At 54.6% G+C, this 18,597-nt stretch overlaps 6 protein-coding genes across 6 annotated transcripts; 2 read left to right on the forward strand and 4 right to left on the reverse strand.

The window, feature by feature from the left end:
* PFLUO_LOCUS7215 (uncharacterized protein) lies at window positions 1-2,618 on the forward strand (the record flags this gene model as incomplete). The annotated part of the gene is made up of 2 exons (XM_073784835.1): window positions 1-310; window positions 373-2,618. The coding sequence occupies 2 exons, from the start codon at window positions 1-3 to the stop codon at window positions 2,616-2,618; spliced, it is 2,556 nt and encodes an 851-aa protein (XP_073641250.1).
* A 509-nt stretch (window positions 2,619-3,127) lies between these two features.
* On the reverse strand, window positions 3,128-3,719 carry PFLUO_LOCUS7216 (uncharacterized protein; the record flags this gene model as incomplete). Its single annotated transcript, XM_073784836.1, has 2 exons — window positions 3,128-3,511; window positions 3,645-3,719. 2 exons carry the CDS (start codon window positions 3,717-3,719, stop codon window positions 3,128-3,130), a joined length of 459 nt encoding a protein of 152 aa, XP_073641251.1.
* A 426-nt stretch (window positions 3,720-4,145) lies between these two features.
* On the reverse strand, window positions 4,146-6,109 carry PFLUO_LOCUS7217 (uncharacterized protein; the record flags this gene model as incomplete). Its single annotated transcript, XM_073784837.1, has 3 exons — window positions 4,146-4,419; window positions 4,471-5,589; window positions 5,646-6,109. The coding sequence occupies 3 exons, from the start codon at window positions 6,107-6,109 to the stop codon at window positions 4,146-4,148; spliced, it is 1,857 nt and encodes a 618-aa protein (XP_073641252.1).
* Window positions 6,110-7,143: 1,034 nt separating this feature from the next.
* On the reverse strand, window positions 7,144-9,076 carry PFLUO_LOCUS7218 (Flap-structured DNA-binding and RNA-binding protein; the record flags this gene model as incomplete). Its single annotated transcript, XM_073784838.1, has 3 exons — window positions 7,144-7,200; window positions 7,251-8,521; window positions 8,578-9,076. 3 exons carry the CDS (start codon window positions 9,074-9,076, stop codon window positions 7,144-7,146), a joined length of 1,827 nt encoding a protein of 608 aa, XP_073641253.1.
* A 659-nt stretch (window positions 9,077-9,735) lies between these two features.
* PFLUO_LOCUS7219 (transcription factor TFIIIC subunit tfc4) lies at window positions 9,736-13,003 on the forward strand (the record flags this gene model as incomplete). The annotated part of the gene is made up of 2 exons (XM_073784839.1): window positions 9,736-11,076; window positions 11,132-13,003. The coding sequence occupies 2 exons, from the start codon at window positions 9,736-9,738 to the stop codon at window positions 13,001-13,003; spliced, it is 3,213 nt and encodes a 1,070-aa protein (XP_073641254.1).
* Window positions 13,004-14,210: 1,207 nt separating this feature from the next.
* On the reverse strand, window positions 14,211-16,310 carry PFLUO_LOCUS7220 (uncharacterized protein; the record flags this gene model as incomplete). The annotated part of the gene is made up of 1 exon (XM_073784840.1): window positions 14,211-16,310. The coding sequence occupies one exon, from the start codon at window positions 16,308-16,310 to the stop codon at window positions 14,211-14,213; it is 2,100 nt and encodes a 699-aa protein (XP_073641255.1).
* Between the last annotated feature and the right edge of the window lie 2,287 nt (window positions 16,311-18,597).

Consider the following 18,597-nt stretch of genomic DNA (forward strand, 5'->3'; position numbering starts at 1 on the left):
ATGGCTGTCGAGAAGCCCGAGAAGAACGTCAACTTCGGCCAGGCTGTGGCCAAGGGTCTGGGCATCAAGCTGCCCTACAGAGACCCTCTAGGTGCCACTGGCGAGCCCGTCACCCGCGGCGAGTCGACCTTCTCCGTCGGCACCGTGGACACCTACTCGTACAATGAACCCGAACCGACCACCACCGAGTGGTTCCAGGAACATACCCCGTCGTTCAAGGATATCGGCCGTTATTTCTTGAATCTCTTCCCCTTCCTGACCTGGATCCGCCGGTATAACTTGCAATGGTTGTTCGGTGACCTAGTGGCCGGTATGTGAAGACCCCGTGAAGATCGTGGCAAAAAGGGGAATGAACTAACCTCAAAATGATAGGTATCACTGTGGGAGCCGTGGTCGTGCCGCAAGGTATGGCGTACGCGCAACTGGCGAAGTTGGAAGTGCAGTTCGGTCTCTACTCGTCGTTTATGGGCGTGCTGGTTTACTGGTTCTTTGCGACCTCCAAAGATATCACAATTGGACCCGTCGCGGTCATGTCGACCCTGACAGGTGATATTGTCACCCAGGTCACCGCGAAGTATCCCGAAGTGCCACCACATGTGGTCGCGTCCTCCTTAGCCGTCGTCTGCGGTGGCATTGTCTGTTTCATGGGTCTGATCCGACTGGGGTTCATTGTGGATTTCATCCCGCTTCCTGCCATTTCGGCGTTCATGACCGGATCGGCTTTGAATATCTGCTCTGGACAGGTGCCGACCATGCTCGGCGAGACGGCGGACTTCTCTACCCGCGGCTCGACCTATCTGATCATCATCAACACCCTCAAGTATCTGCCCACCTCCACAATCGATGCGGCCATGGGTGTGACTGCTATGGTGATGCTGTACGCGATCCGTTCGGGATGCATGTTCGCCGCGAAGAAGATGCCTCACCGGGCCCGGATATTCTTCTTCGCGTCTACCCTGCGGACGGTGTTTGTGATTCTATTTTACACCATGATCAGTGCTGCGGTCAACCTGCACCGCCAGGACAACCCGGCCTTTTCGCTTTTGGGACATGTTCCGCGCGGCTTCCAGAATGCCGCTGTGCCTAAGCTCGAGTCGAAGGTCATCGCTGCCTTTGGTGGTCAGCTGCCCGCCGCCGTGATTGTGCTTTTGATCGAACATATCGCGATCTCCAAGTCCTTTGGCCGTGTCAACAACTATACCATCAACCCCTCGCAGGAGTTTGTCGGGATTGGCGTCACTAACCTGCTTGGTCCGTTCCTGGGTGCCTACCCGGCAACTGGATCTTTCTCCCGTACTGCCATCAAGTCGAAGGCCGGGGTTCGTACCCCGTTGGCAGGTGTGATTACGTCGGTCGTTGTCTTGTTGGCCATCTACGCCCTGCCCGCGCTCTTCTTCTACATTCCCAAGGCATCCCTCGCTGGTGTCATCATTCACGCCGTCGGTGACCTGATCACGCCGCCCAATACTGTCTACCAGTTCTGGCGCGTGGCACCACTGGACTGCCTTATCTTCTTCATTGGTGTGCTTGTGACGATGTTCACCTCTATTGAAGACGGTATCTACTGCACGATCTGTGTCTCCGTGGCTGTGCTGCTTTTCCGCGTGGCCAAGGCCCGCGGCCATTTCCTGGGCAAGGTGACCATCCACTCCGTGGTTGGCGACCATCTACTGGATGGCGACGGCAAGTACGGCTCCTTCGGAGCCAGCAAGGCCCCGGCCGAGGACGATGATGAGGACCGCTTTCACCGGTCCATCTTCCTTCCCATCAACCACACCGATGGTTCCAACCCGGATGTCGACGTGGAGCAGCCGTACCCGGGCATCTTCATCTACCGCTTCTCCGAAGGCTTCAACTACCCCAACGCCAATCATTACACGGACAACCTGGTGCAGACCGTCTTCCGGCACACCCGCCGCACGAACGCGCACGCATACTCGCGCAACGGCGACCGGCCATGGAATGACCCGGGCCCGAAGGCGGGCCAAGATGGAATGAACGAACAGAACCTGCCGCTTCTGCAGGCCATCATCCTCGATTTCTCGTCCGTGAACAACGTGGACACGACCTCGATCCAGAATTTGATCGATGTGCGCAACCAGCTTGATCTATATACCACGCCGCGCACCGTGCAGTGGCACTTCGCCCACATCAACAACCGGTGGACGAAGCGCGCTCTGGCCGCCGCCGGCTTCGGATACCCGACCCCAACCTCGAACGAGGGGTTCCACCGCTGGAAGCCTATCTTCAGCGTGGCCGAGATCGAAGGCAGCGGGTCCGCCGCGGCGCACGCGGAGATCATGAACAACGAGCGCGAGCGCGCGGAGCAGCTACAAGCGCACCACAAGACCGAGGACGTCGAGGCGGGCATCAAGACCGCCTCCGAGCAGGAGAGCACGACCCAGGTCACCGAGGCCTCGTCGTCCAGCGCCGAGAACAGCGACATCAACTCCGAGGATCACTTCAAGCGCGATCTGACGGACAGCAAGGCCTACCGCTCCCGTCGCAAGATGGCCCTCATCCAAGGCATGAACCGGCCATTCTTCCACATCGACTTGACCAGCGCCCTGCAAAGTGCCGTGGCCAACTCATCCGACTCGATCCCCCACGTCGACTGATCTCTCCCTCCTTCTTGCATCCAATCGTGCTATAGTACCCTCCCTGGATTGGAGGGTACCGCTCGGTCTGCTATGCCTTGAATACGACTTGTTAATCTCTTTTTGTCGGTGTGATCATCTATATCACCTTTGTTCTCTCTCTTCTCGGAGTTATATTTTCTCTATTTATGGTCGGTTTTACTTGCTGGTTCGGCTACACTGTGCCTGGGCCAATTCTAGGGATACCCTTTTGAAAGTTTAGTGTATATAGAAAGTCGTGGTTTCAATTCATGCATGAATTGGGTTGATCTGAGCTTGTACATTGTTACCAGTAGTATCTAGTGCTCTGTAGTGTCGCAACTAAGGTCTGTCCGAGACAACTCCAAAAATGCCAATACCCTATGAGTAGAGACGGATGACAGTTCTGCTCTCATCCTAATCTCGACCGATAATATCTATAATCACATACAAGCACACACACACACTCTCTCTCCCCCCCCCCCGTCTCTCCCTCCGAGGAAGAGTAGAGATCACCTCAAAACACCACCCACACCCGCCCACCCGAGGACAAACCCACTAAGCGCCTCGGAGAAAACACCACCCCCAAACCAAACATCCCGCCAAGCACCACTCCTCCTGATCAGCTGACCCGGCTTCGAAGCCAACTGCATGCGCACACGGTGACTCTTCGGATCCATCTCGACCACGCCGTCAATCTCGCCGTTATTGCTGCCGGGGAAGAACGCGCCCGCGCCCGCGCCGTCGGAGCGCTGAATCAGAAGGAGGTGGAAGAGTCCTGAGACGAGGACCGTGCCGAGACCGTAGAAGAGGAAGCCGGAGCTGGATTGCAGGGCGAGAATCCCGGCTGACAGGCCCAGGAGGAAGGAGGTTAGGGAGTGTAAGGTTGAGAGGACCTGTTTTGCGGGAGGTAAGTCAAGTGAACTCTAGTTGGATTGAATTGTGGCTTGAATGGGGGTTTTATTGGTGGGAATACATGGGAGGTTTAGGGGTAGAATGGTAGAGGGGGTGAGGGCGTGGTAGGCATACCCGGTTGTTGTGCTGGACGCACTCCGGCACCAGCGGATTGATGAGCAGGGACAGCTCCTGCTTGGTGGGCGCCATCTTGTAGTCGTTGTTTATTGACCCGCACAAGTCTGGGATGAGGTGGGGTGAGTCGAGAGGACGTGGAGATGATGGGAGAAGGTGCGTGAGGGAGTGAAGAGCGGGAGTCGTTGGCCTGAGTTTCTAGAAGACGCACGGACCACCACCGAACAACTACATAGCGGAGCGGGAAGTGTTGCATGGTAACGCGTCAGGTCAGAACTAATAGACCGATGGGCGAACTAGGTGATTCTAGCTGGTACTAAGCCGAATGCTACGACCGAATAGAATAATGAGGCAAAGGTCGCTGCGCCGAAGTTTTGTCCTCCGACCAATACTGGGGCTCCTGGCACGTTGCCTTGGGTATCCTTTCAAAGTCATTCTATCATCCAGGTAATATTTTATTAAGCTCTGTAGAGATTCGAGATATATACAATTTTGGAAGAATTAAGAGGGTTCGGCCGTTCCGTTCACATCCTCCTCCGGCGCATATGATTCCATGGCAGGCTCAGAGAAAGGTGCGAATTTACTTTTTGACCTGAGTCTCTTGCCATAGAAGTAGAACGCCACCGGGATAGGAACTAGGCAAGCGGCAACACAGCCGAGAAGAGTCGAAGCCCATTGAATACCCATGTTGGTGAACATTTGGCGCGAAAACAGGGGGAAACTTGCGGCAATCATTGAACGGCAGAAGGTGTTTGCAGCAATGGCAGATGCGGCACTATGGACCATGTTAGACCTGGAGGACGATAGGGAGGATGGAAATACTCACAAAATGAGGTAGGTGTCAATCAGGTAATTGAACAGTTGAATAAAAATGATCAAAAGACCAAAGCCAGTGAAAAGACCGCTCAGGGTTGGCACGATCCAAGGAATACTGTCCGTGAATCCAGTCCATCCGAACCAGAACAGACCTAGAGCAAATAGCACACCACCAAGGATCACAGGGGGACAACGCCACTCCGGGATAGGCACACCACCGTTCTTGTCCAGCTTTCGATTATACCATCTGCTTGAAATGACAATGTATGCTGTGGCTATAACCAAGCCAACGACCATGCCTAACAAGGGCAGGCCACCGACACCCGCGTTCATGCCATACACACCCTGGAACACTTCAGTGTAGGCTGTCAAGAAACAGTAGAGAAGACCGTAGATAAAACTGAGGTAGACCGTCACTGCTATGATAAGTGGCTCACCGAAGAGCAAGCGGAGAGGACGAGAGAAGTTGTTCACCATCAGCTCTTTCAGATCTACTTCAATCTCTTCTTGTTTCGCGTGGATTCCCCAATTCTTCGTCCGACGGCGCAGTTCAGCGGCTTTCTCGACAAGCACGACCGGTGGGTAGGATTCCTTCAGGAAGAAAAAGTTCAATATAAAAGCCGCGTAGCCCATAAATGCAGGGATCCAGGCCGTCCAGCGCCATCCTAGATAGGACATGTTGATGAAGCCTCCAATAAATGGGGCGGTAAGTGGACCCAGAAACACGGTGCCAGCGAAACAAGCAATCGCAATACCACGGCTCCGGTTGTCGTAAATGTCGGAGAAAATAGCAGCGACGACCGCCAGGGGCGAACTGCCAAAAATGCCGCAGAAGAATCGACAGATCATGAGCGTCTGGAGATCCTTGGAAACGGCCACCGCCGTGTTAAAGACCGCGAATCCCAGCATGGCAATGATGATACCGAGACGACGACCTTTCAGCTCGGAAAGAGGCGCCCAGACCAGGGGTCCAGATGCGTAGCCAGTAATATACAAGGTACTGGACAAAGTTGCAACTTCGAGTCCGACACCGAAATGGCTGGCGACACTGGTGGAAGAAGCGCTGAAGATGGCGGAATCGAAGGTTGAGCAGATACTTGTGAATGCGAGGATAGCGCTAATGTAGATTCTGAACAAAGGGAATCAGTTATGGATTGAGACTGTCTTGGCGAGGAAGCCACGTACTTTCTTTTTAGCGGCCAATTCTGGGGATACAGCGGGTCATCGTGTTCCTCGAATTCCACGACGTAATCCTCGCGGTTTGGCAGCGGTGGGGGATAAGGCTTGCCGGCACCGAATGCCGGCAACGGAAGCTTAGAGGCTCGCGGTCTGACGCTTTCGCCGACCGTCATAGCATGTTGTAGACGTTGGGTTTCGATGCGACTAAGCGCATGAGACGATGCCGACCGCTGGCGCTCCAGATCGACCTCCGTGTTCCGCGATTGCAGTCTGCGAGCCTGAGGGTCATAGTCGACCGAGCTACTCAAGCCCGACGAGGACCCCAATGAGGACCCCAATGAGGACCCCGATCTCGACGAGGTCGATCTCTCAGCCTCCATCGAGTGCTTCTCCCCATTGTTGTGCGTGGATTGCGGCAGAGCATCGAGCTCGGCCCGCTGGAGATCTTCTTCGGCCTTGCTGACGCTCATAGTGGTCAAAGCTCCAAGAGAGGCCGCGGATGCTCGCAGTATCAAACTGCTCGGGAAGGTTGGACAGTGCGAGAGAAACTTCAGGCAGTTGCCTGATCGACAATGTAAACAGGAGCTCCCTCTGCAGAAGCGATCGGCCAAAAAAAAAGAAGAGAACGGGGCGCCCGAAGAAACGGATCCGCCCTAACCGACTTGACCCACTATGCGACGGCTACTTCTCATCATCCATCACAATTGCTGAAAGTCCAGGAGAATACATAATATGTGGGAAAGACCTGTGTATGTAGCCCTCCAGCAGATTGAGTAGTTGCGAAACTATCAAAAGTACGTATCTTTGCTTCCAATGCAATTATTGGTGAGTTGAACGCGACGATCGGAGGCTGCATTCGCTCCCCCCGTGACTCTCCACCCGTACGGTGGGTCGCCGCTCTAGCGGCTAAATATTGCAACCAGTTCGGAGTAGTACTTCCGCCGTAGCCATCCATCACACATGCCGATTCAGGACCCGCCAAATGTTTTAAATTCTTAAAGATGTAAATTTCTATGTTTGATTTGGTTGCGAAGCCGACCGAGAAGGGCATTGAGGTACGCAGACCTTCCGGAACAGGACGGCTGTGCACGTCCCAACAGGACCACGCGTATGACGGAGATAGCAATGGCAGGGTGGGTTCTGCATTTCATTTATACTTGTTTTCCCATCATAGGCAACGCGCATAACTCTCAGCTACCTCCTACGGTACCAAGCCCGAAGCGAAGCCTATTGTAGCTGGGCGCCAGCCCGGCTACAATAGGAAGACCAACCCAAAGAATATCTACGATTCGATTAAGTATGCGATGTTCCCCTTCATGAAATCCGTTTCCTGACATGACGGCGTTTGATACATCCCCGAATCCACAGCCACTTGCCTGCCAGTGGCGCAGCCAAAAGAAAAGATCTCAACTACAGAAACAGATAAAAACGGTGAATGATGGTAAAGAAAGAAAAGATAAAACAAAAATGCTTCGCTGGTCATTGCGATGCAAGACAAGGCCAATCAAGAAAGATTGTCAAGCTTGCCATCCGCCTGGGCTTCCCTGACTTGCTCGAAGACCTGAACCAATGTTAGTAGAGGAATGGCTTGATTGAGGTGTTAGAACTCACCTTCAGCATCTTGTTCCGTGCACCAAGCGCGTTGACACCACGATCCTCCAAGGCCTTGTCGTCCAATGCGACCAGTTCGGTCCACTTAAGGTCCTTCAGATGGTCCGTGTACTTGTGCAGCCGAAGGGACCGCAGCCAGCCGGGGATGTCTTTCAAGAGAGCCGGGTCCGTGGGATCCTCTGGCGGCTTCGAGCTACCACGACGACCACGCGGGGAGCGGCCACGCGCCACCTCCGAGTGATCGGACAGGTAGCCCTCGCCGCCCAGACCGAACTGACCCATGCCCAGAGAACCCAGACCGTTGCCCATCAGTGGGTTGTTCGGGTCATATGCGGCCAAGAATCCATTGTTCTGGGGCGAGGTGAAGCCCATTGCACCTAGACCACCGCCTTGCATGGCAATGCCGGGGGACGTAGGACGAGACCGCCGACCCGCCATGGCGGCCTGTTGTTGAGCCTGCAGAGCTGCCAGCTGCTGTGCATTCAAAAGCTGACCAGCTACCAAGTTCTGTCCAGGAAGACCTGGACTAGCCAGGCCTTGAGAATACGAGGGGTTGGCGTTCGAATTCCTACCATGGCCATCGTTCGAGCGGGACCGGCGGTACTTGCGCGCATCATCAAGAGCGATCCGGTTGTTCACCGTCGAAAGGGCCGCCAGTTTCATCGCCGTCGCGTTGGCCACCATGTCCGCCTGCGTGTTGTTTTGATTCTGCTGGTTTTGCTGCTGTTGCCCGAACGTAGCAGTCATGGGGGTGTTGGTCATAGACGCCCAGCTGTGGTTTCCAACATTGTACGGCGAGAGCATGGGTGGCTCGATATCAGGAGCGGGAATGGTAGCAGTCTGCGGGAGAGGAGATCGCATGCCTGTGGTCTGGCTGAATTGACCCATAGGCTGCTGTCCCGAGGAAGATTTGGGCCGAGCAATTGGGGGCTGTTGGTCTGAAAACCCGCGCTGGGTCCATGGCGATGCCGGCGGCTGGCCCAAGTTGTCTGAATTGTTGTCAGGAGCGGAGATGGTCGGGGCCACGAAGGGCGTACGCTCTCCGAAGACTGCGCTATTGCGGTTGGACGGAGGTGCGTTGCCCGTCTGCTGGGTGAACTCGGCCTTTTTCTTCGCAATAGCCGCTGCGGCATCCGGAAACATGGCATTGATGGTGGACGGGTCGAGGGCCGAGTTGCGCTTCGCGCCTGGAGACGGCGGGGGTCGGACCAATGAATTGCGAGAAGTGTCCAACTTCGACATGGCGTCACTCAGACGGCTGGACATGGCATCTATAGAAGCGTATTAGCTTTGTAGGGGCACGTAGATTGATACAGGAGGAACATACCCCTCTCGCCAAAGTTGGCAGGGGAGAGCAGCCCAGACATCGGATGGCCCTGGGACATCTGCTGCAGGACCTGGATAAAGAACCGAATCTGCACCTGAGTGGTCTGCTGAAGCAAAGCATACAGAGCCGCAGTGCGTTCGGCCTCACTCAAGACACGGAACCACTGCTCGATGGCACTGAGTTCATCTTTGAAATCCTGATCGAGCGTGGCAGCCGCCATCTCCTCCAGCGTTGTCTCATACTGGTCGATATCTGCCAGCCACTGCTGAGCTGCACGATCCAAAGCATCCTCCGTCGAGTTCTGACCCTGAGAGGGTTGGTTGAAGAAGACTTCGGACGAAGGACGAATGCTGCGGGCCGACAGCGGCGCAGGAAATCCCGACATGTCTGCCGAGGCTCGCAGCTGATGCGATCCGAGGTTGCGGGAGGACGATGGGGGACGCAGCGTGGAATTTCCAGCCTCCGGGGTGCTGTTGCGGTTGCCGATGTGGTTGGACATGGTTTATTTTGGGCGAGTGGACGTAAAGGCCGAATAGTAAATACAGAGTGGGGAATGATTACTGCAAAACACCTGCAGCGCCTGCTGAGTTTGCGTAACAGATAGAACAGAGCCGTCCAAGCAAGGCAAGACAAGGCACAGGCCAGGCCAGTGGCTGTACCTCGACAAGGCGGAGGGAGGGGCGTTCGATTAGTGTGGGAGTAGAAAACGACAGAAAGGATGGCAGGAGCAGAAGCACTAGTGTGTCAAACACAGCAAGCCACTGGTCCCAGGCATCAATCAATCAAGAGAAGGGAAAAAGAAGAAGAAGAAGAAATGGAAGAAGAGTGATGGGGGGAAGGGAGGGAGGGATGAGCAGGGATGTTGGGGAGTGAAGCGGAGAGAAGAAGTTTTGACGAGGAAAAGAAGAAGAGGCTTTTCTGTTTCAGGCCGCGAGATCACGGGGTTGGGTTCTACCGCCCGCTCTGGGCCCGGAATGGCCATCCATTCCTCATACTCAATCATCACATCGAATATGGCAACGGTCGGGTTTGCGACCCCATGTTGTGTGCTCTCTCCCAGTCGCTCGCCCGTGAAATAATTCCGCCCATCCCGGTGCTTCAACGTCCGCATCGGCTTCCCGGGCATGGCCTAGCCGAGCAGCCCTTCCCGTACCAACTATGGAAGACTCGGACCTGTATATGGAGGGAACCTCCCCCCCGGAGGACTCGGTCTACCCGGACATCGATGAGACCCTGCAGTACCCGTGGCAAGGCAGCCAGCCGTCTGCAGCGGGAGATATCCATACATCGGTGATTGATCCGCGTTTGTATCGAGATCTGTTTGCACAGAACGCGTCGGAGGAGGCTGGCCCTGCTTACTCTGGAGATGAGTCCCCCAATGAAGAAGCCCTTTCAGAAGAGGAACAGCCATATCTCAATGGCGAAGACGTGACCGACGATTCGGACTATGTATTCGCGGAGGACCAAAGTACGAGTGCGGAGGATGAAGATGAGCCGGCGGAAGATGACGACGACAATGATTCAGTTGCCAGACGCCATCGTCGCCGTGGCGGAGGGCGTTTCTCGGGCCGGTATGGCGCGCGCGGCGGAAAAGGCATCAGAAGAGGGCCGCGCAGACCGATCGAGCCCAGTCCGGAATTCAAGATGCTTCATTCAGAAGCCACCTCCGCCTTCATTGACGGAGACTATGAACGCGCCATCGATCTAGTGAAGCGAGCCATTCTGATCAACCCTGAGATGTTTGCTGCCCACTCACTTCTGTCGGAGATCTTCCTCGCCCAGGGCCAGAAAGACAAGGCTTTGACGGCTCTGTTCAGCGGAGCCCACACACGACCAAAAGATCCAACCGTCTGGGCCAAGGTTGCTCGACTCATCATGGAACGCGTTGGGGAGAATCGAAAAAGTGTGTTGAACGATGTCATCTACTGCTACAGCCGTGTGATCGACATTGAACCCAGGAACTACAACATCCGATTCCAGCGAGCTGCAATCTACCGCGAACTGGGGTATAATGGCCGGGCGGCCGGCGAGTACGAGCGCATTCTCAAGGAACGTCCTCACAACGCTCGGGCACTCCGACATCTCGCCGAAACGTACATTGATCTGGACGATGTTCAAAAGGCGGTGGATCATTACGCGGGCAGTATCGAATATTTCATGTCGCGCAGCCCAGAGGAAACCCTCGATTTCGGTTGGTCCGATGCCAATATCTATGTCGAGCTCTACAGTTATTTGAATCAGCACGAAGAGGGATTGACAGCCCTCAAAGGGCTCTCACGATGGCTGTTGGGCCGCAAGGATGATATCATGTGGGAGGATTTTAATGAAGACGATCGTGAATGGGATTTCGATGATTCCCCTCGCCGCATCAAGACCGATGGCTATATTCCCGGACAATGGCCGCTGGAGAGCTATGGACTGGGACTTCCGCTTGAACTCCGGATCAAAATGGGTCTTTTCCGCTTGAAGATGGGCGATCAACATCAGGACGAGGCATTGGTAAGTAAATCTCCCACCCTTAAGCAGCGATAGTTTCTGACAAAGTGGATTGCAGCATCACTTCGAGTGGTTGAATCCCGAAGATACATCTGAAGGAGCCCGGATCTTTGACTATGGTGATCTTTTCCGAGAAGTTGCCGATGCCTTAAAAGAAACAGGAGTGTTGGAGGAAGCACTCAGATACTACGCCCCAATCCAGCAGACCACGGAGTATGCAGATGTTGGTTACTTCATGGCCATGGCTGGATGTTGCATGGACCTGGGCAAAGTAGAGGACGCGGAACACTACTATCTCATAGTCGCCGCGAATGACACTGCCAACATGGAATCACGAGTGCAACTCGCGAAGCTCTACGAAAGCCTCGGCATGAGCGAGCAGGCCTTCAAATATGTCAACGAGGCAGTTTTGATCGGTCGACAAGAATCCAGAACCCGGCGAAAGAGGAAAGACACTCGGCTCGAACAGCTGGCCATGGAATTTAGGATGGCGGAAGCCGGAGAAGCTCTGAAAACACCTGGGCTCAAAACTTCATCGACAACGTTGACAACATTGACCGCTGGTAGAGGGCAAGCGGGGCTGGGAGAAGTTAGCCGGACAGAAGACATTCAGTTCCTGTATTCGAAGATGCAGCAACTCGAGCCTCGAATCAAGGAGGGCGCGGCAGAAGCCATCGAGGACTGGCTCGATATTGCCGATGCTCTGCTGCGCGATTTCCGATCCAACCGAATCTTTTACCCCATGCTTCGCAGCATTACCTTCCAGGGATATTCAGTCGATGCACACAAGAAAGGGAAATCCAAGAGCAGGATGATGATGGATGAGATGCAGGAGATGGCAGGTCGTCTTCAAGAATCACTCGGCGAGGTGACAGATGAGTCCTTGCTGGGGGCCATCCCGACTGACTACCACGGCATTTCCTTTGACGACTGGCTTGACATCTTTCTTCAATATGGTCTGCTTTCAACGGAGCAGGGCGAGTCGGAGGAAGCATATGAAGCATTGAATGGTGCGGCCATGGCCAGTGTCTGGTTGCACAGCCAGCCCAAAACCCGATTGATCCATATTTGCTGGTTTACATGTGCGCTGCGGGCTCAAGATGAAGAAGCTCTTTCCAACGAGGCACGGTGGTTTATCAAGGAATACCAGTTCGTCACAGACACCTACCGACTCTTCTCCATGCTGAGCCACTTATCTGGCGACCCTCATCGGTCGCTCTTCCATTCCTCTCCAAACATGAAATTTATGCTCCGCCAGATCAAAGCGATGGACTTTACTCTGCCCGACGTCTCTCGGCCTCAGCCCTCACGGCCCTCCATCTGGAAAGAACGCGCCGCTCTCTCGACCAAGGACGAGTTCGGCGAACCGATCCCCGCCAAAGAGCTCGACATCGCTCTTCTCGTGCTCTACGGCCACATTCTCTACTCGGGGAACAGTTTCTACCCAGCCCTCAATTACTTCTTCCGAGCATATGCGCTGGACGACCAAAACCCAGCTGTTTTGCTTTCCATCAGCCTCTGCTACATCCATCACGCCCTCAAACGACAGTCCGAGAATCGTCACTACCTAATCATGCAAGGCATCTCCTTCATGCATGAATATCGCCTCGTCCGCGAGAAATCGGGGACTTTGCTGCAGGAGCGCCAGGAGATGGAATTCAACTTCGCCCGTGTCTACCATGCCCTCAGCCTGGTCCATTTAGCCATCAAGGGCTATGAGCTGGTGCTGGTGCTAGGCGAGAAGATCCAGCGAGAACAACATCAACAGGAGAGTGGCGAAGACGCAATTATGAGCGATGGAACTGGGCCATCGCAAGCTTACGTCGAAGATTTCTCGCGCGACGCCGCCTTTGCACTACAGAACCTTCACGCGCTCAGCGGCGATCTCCGCAGCGCAGAAGCCGTCACTAAAAAGTGGCTGGTTATTTGATGCGAGTGGATCCATCGTGGGCCACCTTCTCACGCCTTTCTTTCCTTTTTGGCTATCATGTCTCCCGGGTATGGGAGGGTGCCATCTCTTCCTTTTGCTTTAGCGTGTACGATACGACGAACAATTGACTTGGAGTTATATCTGGCTATGACCGGCAAAAAAGAAATGTACACTAGCGCTTTTCTTGGCATCCGATAATTCAAAATGAAGACAGAAAGGAAATGACTTCATTGATCTCCAATATCTACCCCCGCCGTCGTACTAGCAACCTTGCTTGCCACCGATCTTCACACTCTATACTTAGTGCAATGATCTCTGTAGCGTAATAATTGTAGTAGGGGCCAGAATATTGTATGGTAAGATTCTCCTGGACATTGTTCTCTTTGATCTCACACGAGCCGACCTCTCATCTGCCCGAGACTCAGTTGTCTCCCTTTATGGGGATCCTTCGACGGGAACGACTCCCTAGGTAAAAGAATGAACAAGAAACTTTTTGGGGCATGCATCTTGATTAGAAGGGCCTACGACTCTGGCTCTATGGCTCTATTTTCATTTCGATTTTAGACAACCCCCTTAGAAAATCAGAATAAAAGAGGTTATATGACAGTATGTATAGGCGACGTGACCGAGAGGCTTGACGCTAGAAACGGTCCCCTCAGACCAAATGCAAATTGTTATGTGGTAGAAGTAAGTCATCTTGAATAGGATAGTTATTTACATGCCACCCCTGTTCTCAGCTTTCCTAGTCTAATAGAAGTGACCTCCTAATTCGAATAACAACCGAAGAGAGCAACGCCGTCATCGTCGGAGTCTCGTGTGCAACAAACCGAACGAAAAAAGGGGGGGCATCATGAAGCAATGAGTGATACAGAACTCCTCGATAATGCAGGCAGAGAATGAGTGGTATGGGTATGTGCATGGGCGCGAGAAACAAAAAAAAAAAGGGGAAGAACAGGAGACTCCGACTTGCGGGTAGGATGACGAGTTCCGAAATTCTCCGAGCGAAAGAGATCGAAAAGAGCCGCCTGTCATGTCGAGCAATATTGTCTGCGCGCGGGGTGTGGAGGGATAAGGTTCGTGGCGGCAGAGTGAGAAATGCGGGTGTCCCGAAGAGGTGGTTCGAATTCCAACCGATGCTGCCAGCGGACGTCACGGCTCGGGAGATAAGGTTCACGGACGGTCCAGTGAAAGCATAATCATATCAGAATCAAGTGACAACGGCCTCCTCGTCGGTGTACATGTCGTCGTCAAAGAACACTGCCGACTGGCGACGCATTTCCTCGATAACACTGCTTCGCCGGCGCGAGGACGTAGTCGAGGTGTTGGAGCTGAAGCCGTCCCGCTCAGGAAAGTTCTCGTCCAACCGCCGGGCCAGCGCGTCGTCGTTCGAGGGCTCGTGCTCTGAATCATTTACCCGGCGAGACAGGATCGGGGACAGGGTGCGGCCTCCGACCGTCCCTGCCGGGGAGCACTGCTTCAGACCCTTCATGATTTCACGCTCGCTTTTGAGTCGGTTCCGGATGAATTGGATTTTGGAGAACGCGCTTTGCTGACCCGCGTGGAGCATGTACGCTAGTCGTTCTGGGTCGGGGTCCGAGAGGATGTGCCAGAAGTCGGACGGAAGGGTCTTGGGCCAGAGGGTCACTGTGCCGCTAAATTTCTGCAGCCAAATCTCACTCCAGTCCTGGCCCATTGGTCGAGGGAGAAGCTCCAAGTGCCGGAGAACGCGGAGCCATTTGTTCAGGTCCAGTTTGATATACTGTTCGATCGCAGTGCCTAAGAATCCGCCGCGCCAGCCGCGCCCCTTGCGATGCGTCACTGGTCGTCCGACGGTGCCCCGCGAGCTGAAGAAGAAGAGGTTGATGTGTGGGTTGACCTGGGAAACGATGGTGAAATTCACGTTGAAATGCAAATTGAGCGCTTTGATGGGTATATCGGTGCGTAGACTGCCATCTTTCCACTTGTGGCCGAATGAGTACGGTGCGAGTGTCCCATCACGTCTCTTGGTCATTAGCACCACTGGATTGAGAATCCCTGGAACAGCTGCCGAGGCCAGCACGGCACTCCATATGACGCAATCCGGGCAGGTCAGATAGTTGGCTAGAATGGTCGGCGAATGAGGGTCCGAGGGCACGCAGGTGACGTTTAAGATCCGGCCCGTCCGTTCGTAGGCCTCCCGGAAGGTAGTGGACCCTCTGCAGAACCAACTGCATTGCCGGGCCCAATCAAGGGTGTCGAATCGAGCACCGGTCCGCCACCAGCGACGCATCCACGTGGGAAAGCGTTCGTGACAGGCACGAATCCGATGGGCGAGGGCTGGCACCAGTAGCTTTTTCAGCTCTTCGTCGGTGCGCGTCGCGACTAGGCCGGCCACAAGCGCGCCTCCGGAGGTACCCGTGATGATCTCCGGCAGGACGTCATTATCCAGGAGTGCCTTCACGACCCCGAAATGGTAATAAGCGAAGGTTGCTCCTCCCGAAAGGCAGAGGGCAGTGCGTCCGAAATTGGTGTCCAGGTGTTTGAAGTGCCGGTACTTGGCCTCCTTGTCAATTTGTTTGCTGTCAATAACCAGCTTGATGCAGGCGTGTACTTCGTCGATGTATTCCTGAACCAGGTCCTTTGTTCCTGAGTACGCCTCACTGTAGACCCGAGGGTTCTCCACTCCGGAAAAGTTGTTCTTGACGCACGCCTCGAGGATTGTTTGCAGCTCCTCCACGGCAGGCGGTTCACTAGCGCCGATGCGCCGGTGCTGCAACTCCCACTCGGCATCCTTCCTGGCTTTCTTCAGTTGAGACACGACCTTGTTGATGGTCAGGTGGTCGTAGTAGGCATATTCATCCTCCTGCTTCCATTTGACATTGCCTAGATGGGCATCCAGCTCTTGGGCAGCTTTCAACCAATCCGGGTAATTGGTCTTCGTCCACAGGCTCCGACGCAGTTTCTGCCGCTTGCCGCGCCAAGTCACGAGTTGCTCGTACAGGAAGATATACACCCGGACCAGCACGTAGCCGATGCTGAGCACGGTGAGCCACGTGAACACGGTCACCAGAAACGGCCATTTCAGAACCGTGTAGAGCACACCTTCTCGCGTCTCATCCTTGCTTCGCTTCGGGGTTCTCCGGCGCTTGCGGACCTTCTGGTTGATCGGGCGCCAGTCGTTGATGGCCACCAGGCTCAAGCTGTTGGTCTCGGGCGCGTTCAACGCTTTCTCGAACCGGCGCAGGTCGTCGGGATCGATGAATTCTCGATCGTAGTCCGGAAGCCCGATGGGATCGTATGGATCGGGGGCTTTCTCGTCAGGGCTCATGTTCGGTAAGTCGGCATGCTGGCGCAGAAGTAAGAGAAGGGTTGGAGTCGGTTTTGCGTTGTACCTTGATTGCAGCTGGCGACGATGACATCAGTGTCACGTGGTGTCTGCACCAGCCACAGTAGATCCGCGATCTGCTGTGGCTGGTGACGCGCAGGAACCCTAACCAGCACCTGTAGGACCAAAAGTCCATCCTATGGAGTACAATTGTACGGAGATGTAGGCGAGATGTCACATTCCACGCCCAATTCATCCATCGGTCGGAATTCGGCCTCATCAATAATAATGCTACCGTGATTGCCCGATAGCCTATATCGCTACGGCATTGGCCGCTCACCCCCAGACCGAGACAAGATTGGAATGTGTCCCCCGCCTATCGACGACTGCGAAGGCTCAGCCCTCCAAATTGGAGGGATAGCTCCCCAGAGGAATCGGTGCTAATCAAACACACCCCATAGTCCCCGGAGCGGAACACTCTATCTCACCGCTAGATGGTCGCTAGCGGCAAACCCGGGGTGAAGAGGGCAATCTCCGGAGTGCTATTGGCAGGCGCCTCGAGAATTGCCTTGGGGCATGGATCACACTGCGTATTAACGTGCCGCGCAGACGAGCTACTGCGCGATATCGGACCCAGACTGATCGATCGGAGAGGATCGCAACGGCGATGCTCCTACGATGTACCGTCTGGTGCGGAATGCTTCGCTGGTCGCTCTTGATAGAAATAAGAATGCCTGGTGATCTACCTCCGATGGCAGGTCAGGTGATCTTCGTGGCCCCCCGCCGTCGGTCTGGGATGTGAATCCCAAAGGGGCGAAACGAGATGATTTGCAGCAGCTGCAGTTTGATGTGGCGCGCTGGCTGCACGGCATGGTGGTTCATAGGGTCAGCTTGGACCACCTGCGCTTGTTAGTGGCTCCACTGGACAAGAGCAGTAACTTCCATGCTATCGCCGCTGGGCTCTCACGACCGGGTACGACATCGTGCATCATCGCCGCAACCGCAAATTCTAAATTGTTTGCCTTCGGGTTCCGACCAGCGACTCTACCAGAACGCGATAGCCGCCCCGCGTTGCCTCGTTGAAGGTGCCTCTAACCCTCTTGGGAGTCGAGAAACGTCAGTGATCCGACACGGATCCGCATTGGGCCCGCTGCAGGCCGCTAGCTCGTCCCCCCGCTTACGGCTTGGCATCTGCAAATGAGGCCTCGTCCAATCAGCAGACGCCATAGCCACCACTCCGATCTAACTTCCAGGATGCGCCCGGGTTCCTCGAAAAGGCTTCGGGGCCAACTTACACGCAGGGGGTGGGGGAGACAGTCAAGAGGGGGGCCGATCCAACGGACGATCATGCATTCCCATGTGTGTCTTCATTCCGGGGGAATCGCCATTGCGATCAACAATCGGGGAATGGAAAGTATGGACAGGCGGAAAGTATACGGGAACAGTACCCCGCGCTGCGGATCCGAACCAGGGATTATATTCAGGGGGAGGAAAGTCACAGAGAGGTCGGCCATGGTAAATCATCCCCGACATCCCTCACATAGATGAGATCGAGGAGATGAAGGGATGATCGGGAACCGTGGTCGTGGCTGATAAGAATAGTAGCGTGTGACGCGTTAGTAAGTTCTCGTCTGCCCGATGCAGTGAAACAGAGGAATGTCAGATGTCAATGCGAGCTGACGATGGTTCATGACCCGAAAAGACTGAAATGTCCTCACTCGGACACCAATCAGCCCGCGACTCGGCATTCCCACCCAGGCCTGCATGGTGTGTGGCTGCTGGTGATCACTGCGCGGCCGCCACTGATTAGGATTTGTTTTGTTATTTTTTGGGGGGGGGGAACGGGACGAGGTGAGGTGGGGGAACCTGGATCATCGAGATAGTTAGAACCAGTCAGAACGGAGCGTTGCCACCACACTCAGAGAGGATGGATGATAATCTACTCTAGAGCCAAAGTAAAAAAAAAAAACACAAATGTGCTGATATGAGAGGCAATTAGTTATGCCAGATGATTGTTGATTTATTGGGTTATCGTCGTTAGCGCCCGCCGCACCTTCCCTTCCGCCCTTCTCTGCCGCTCTTGCCTTCTCGCTCTCTCGCTCTCTTTTTTTTTCCCTCACTGTTACACACCCCTTCTCCTTCCCCCTATACTCTCTCTCTTTTTTTTTTTTTTTGCTGGTTGCAACCAGCAAAGATGTCTCCCTTCCCTGGTGGTTCCTGCTGAGTGATTCCATCTTCTGAGCTCTCTCCGAGCTGAGACTTGGTCCGTCTGGACGTTACCTCGACGACC

The sequence above is a fragment of the Penicillium psychrofluorescens genome, assembly GCF_964197705.1.
Source record: "Penicillium psychrofluorescens genome assembly, chromosome: 4".
Classification (NCBI taxonomy): domain Eukaryota; kingdom Fungi; phylum Ascomycota; class Eurotiomycetes; order Eurotiales; family Aspergillaceae; genus Penicillium; species Penicillium psychrofluorescens.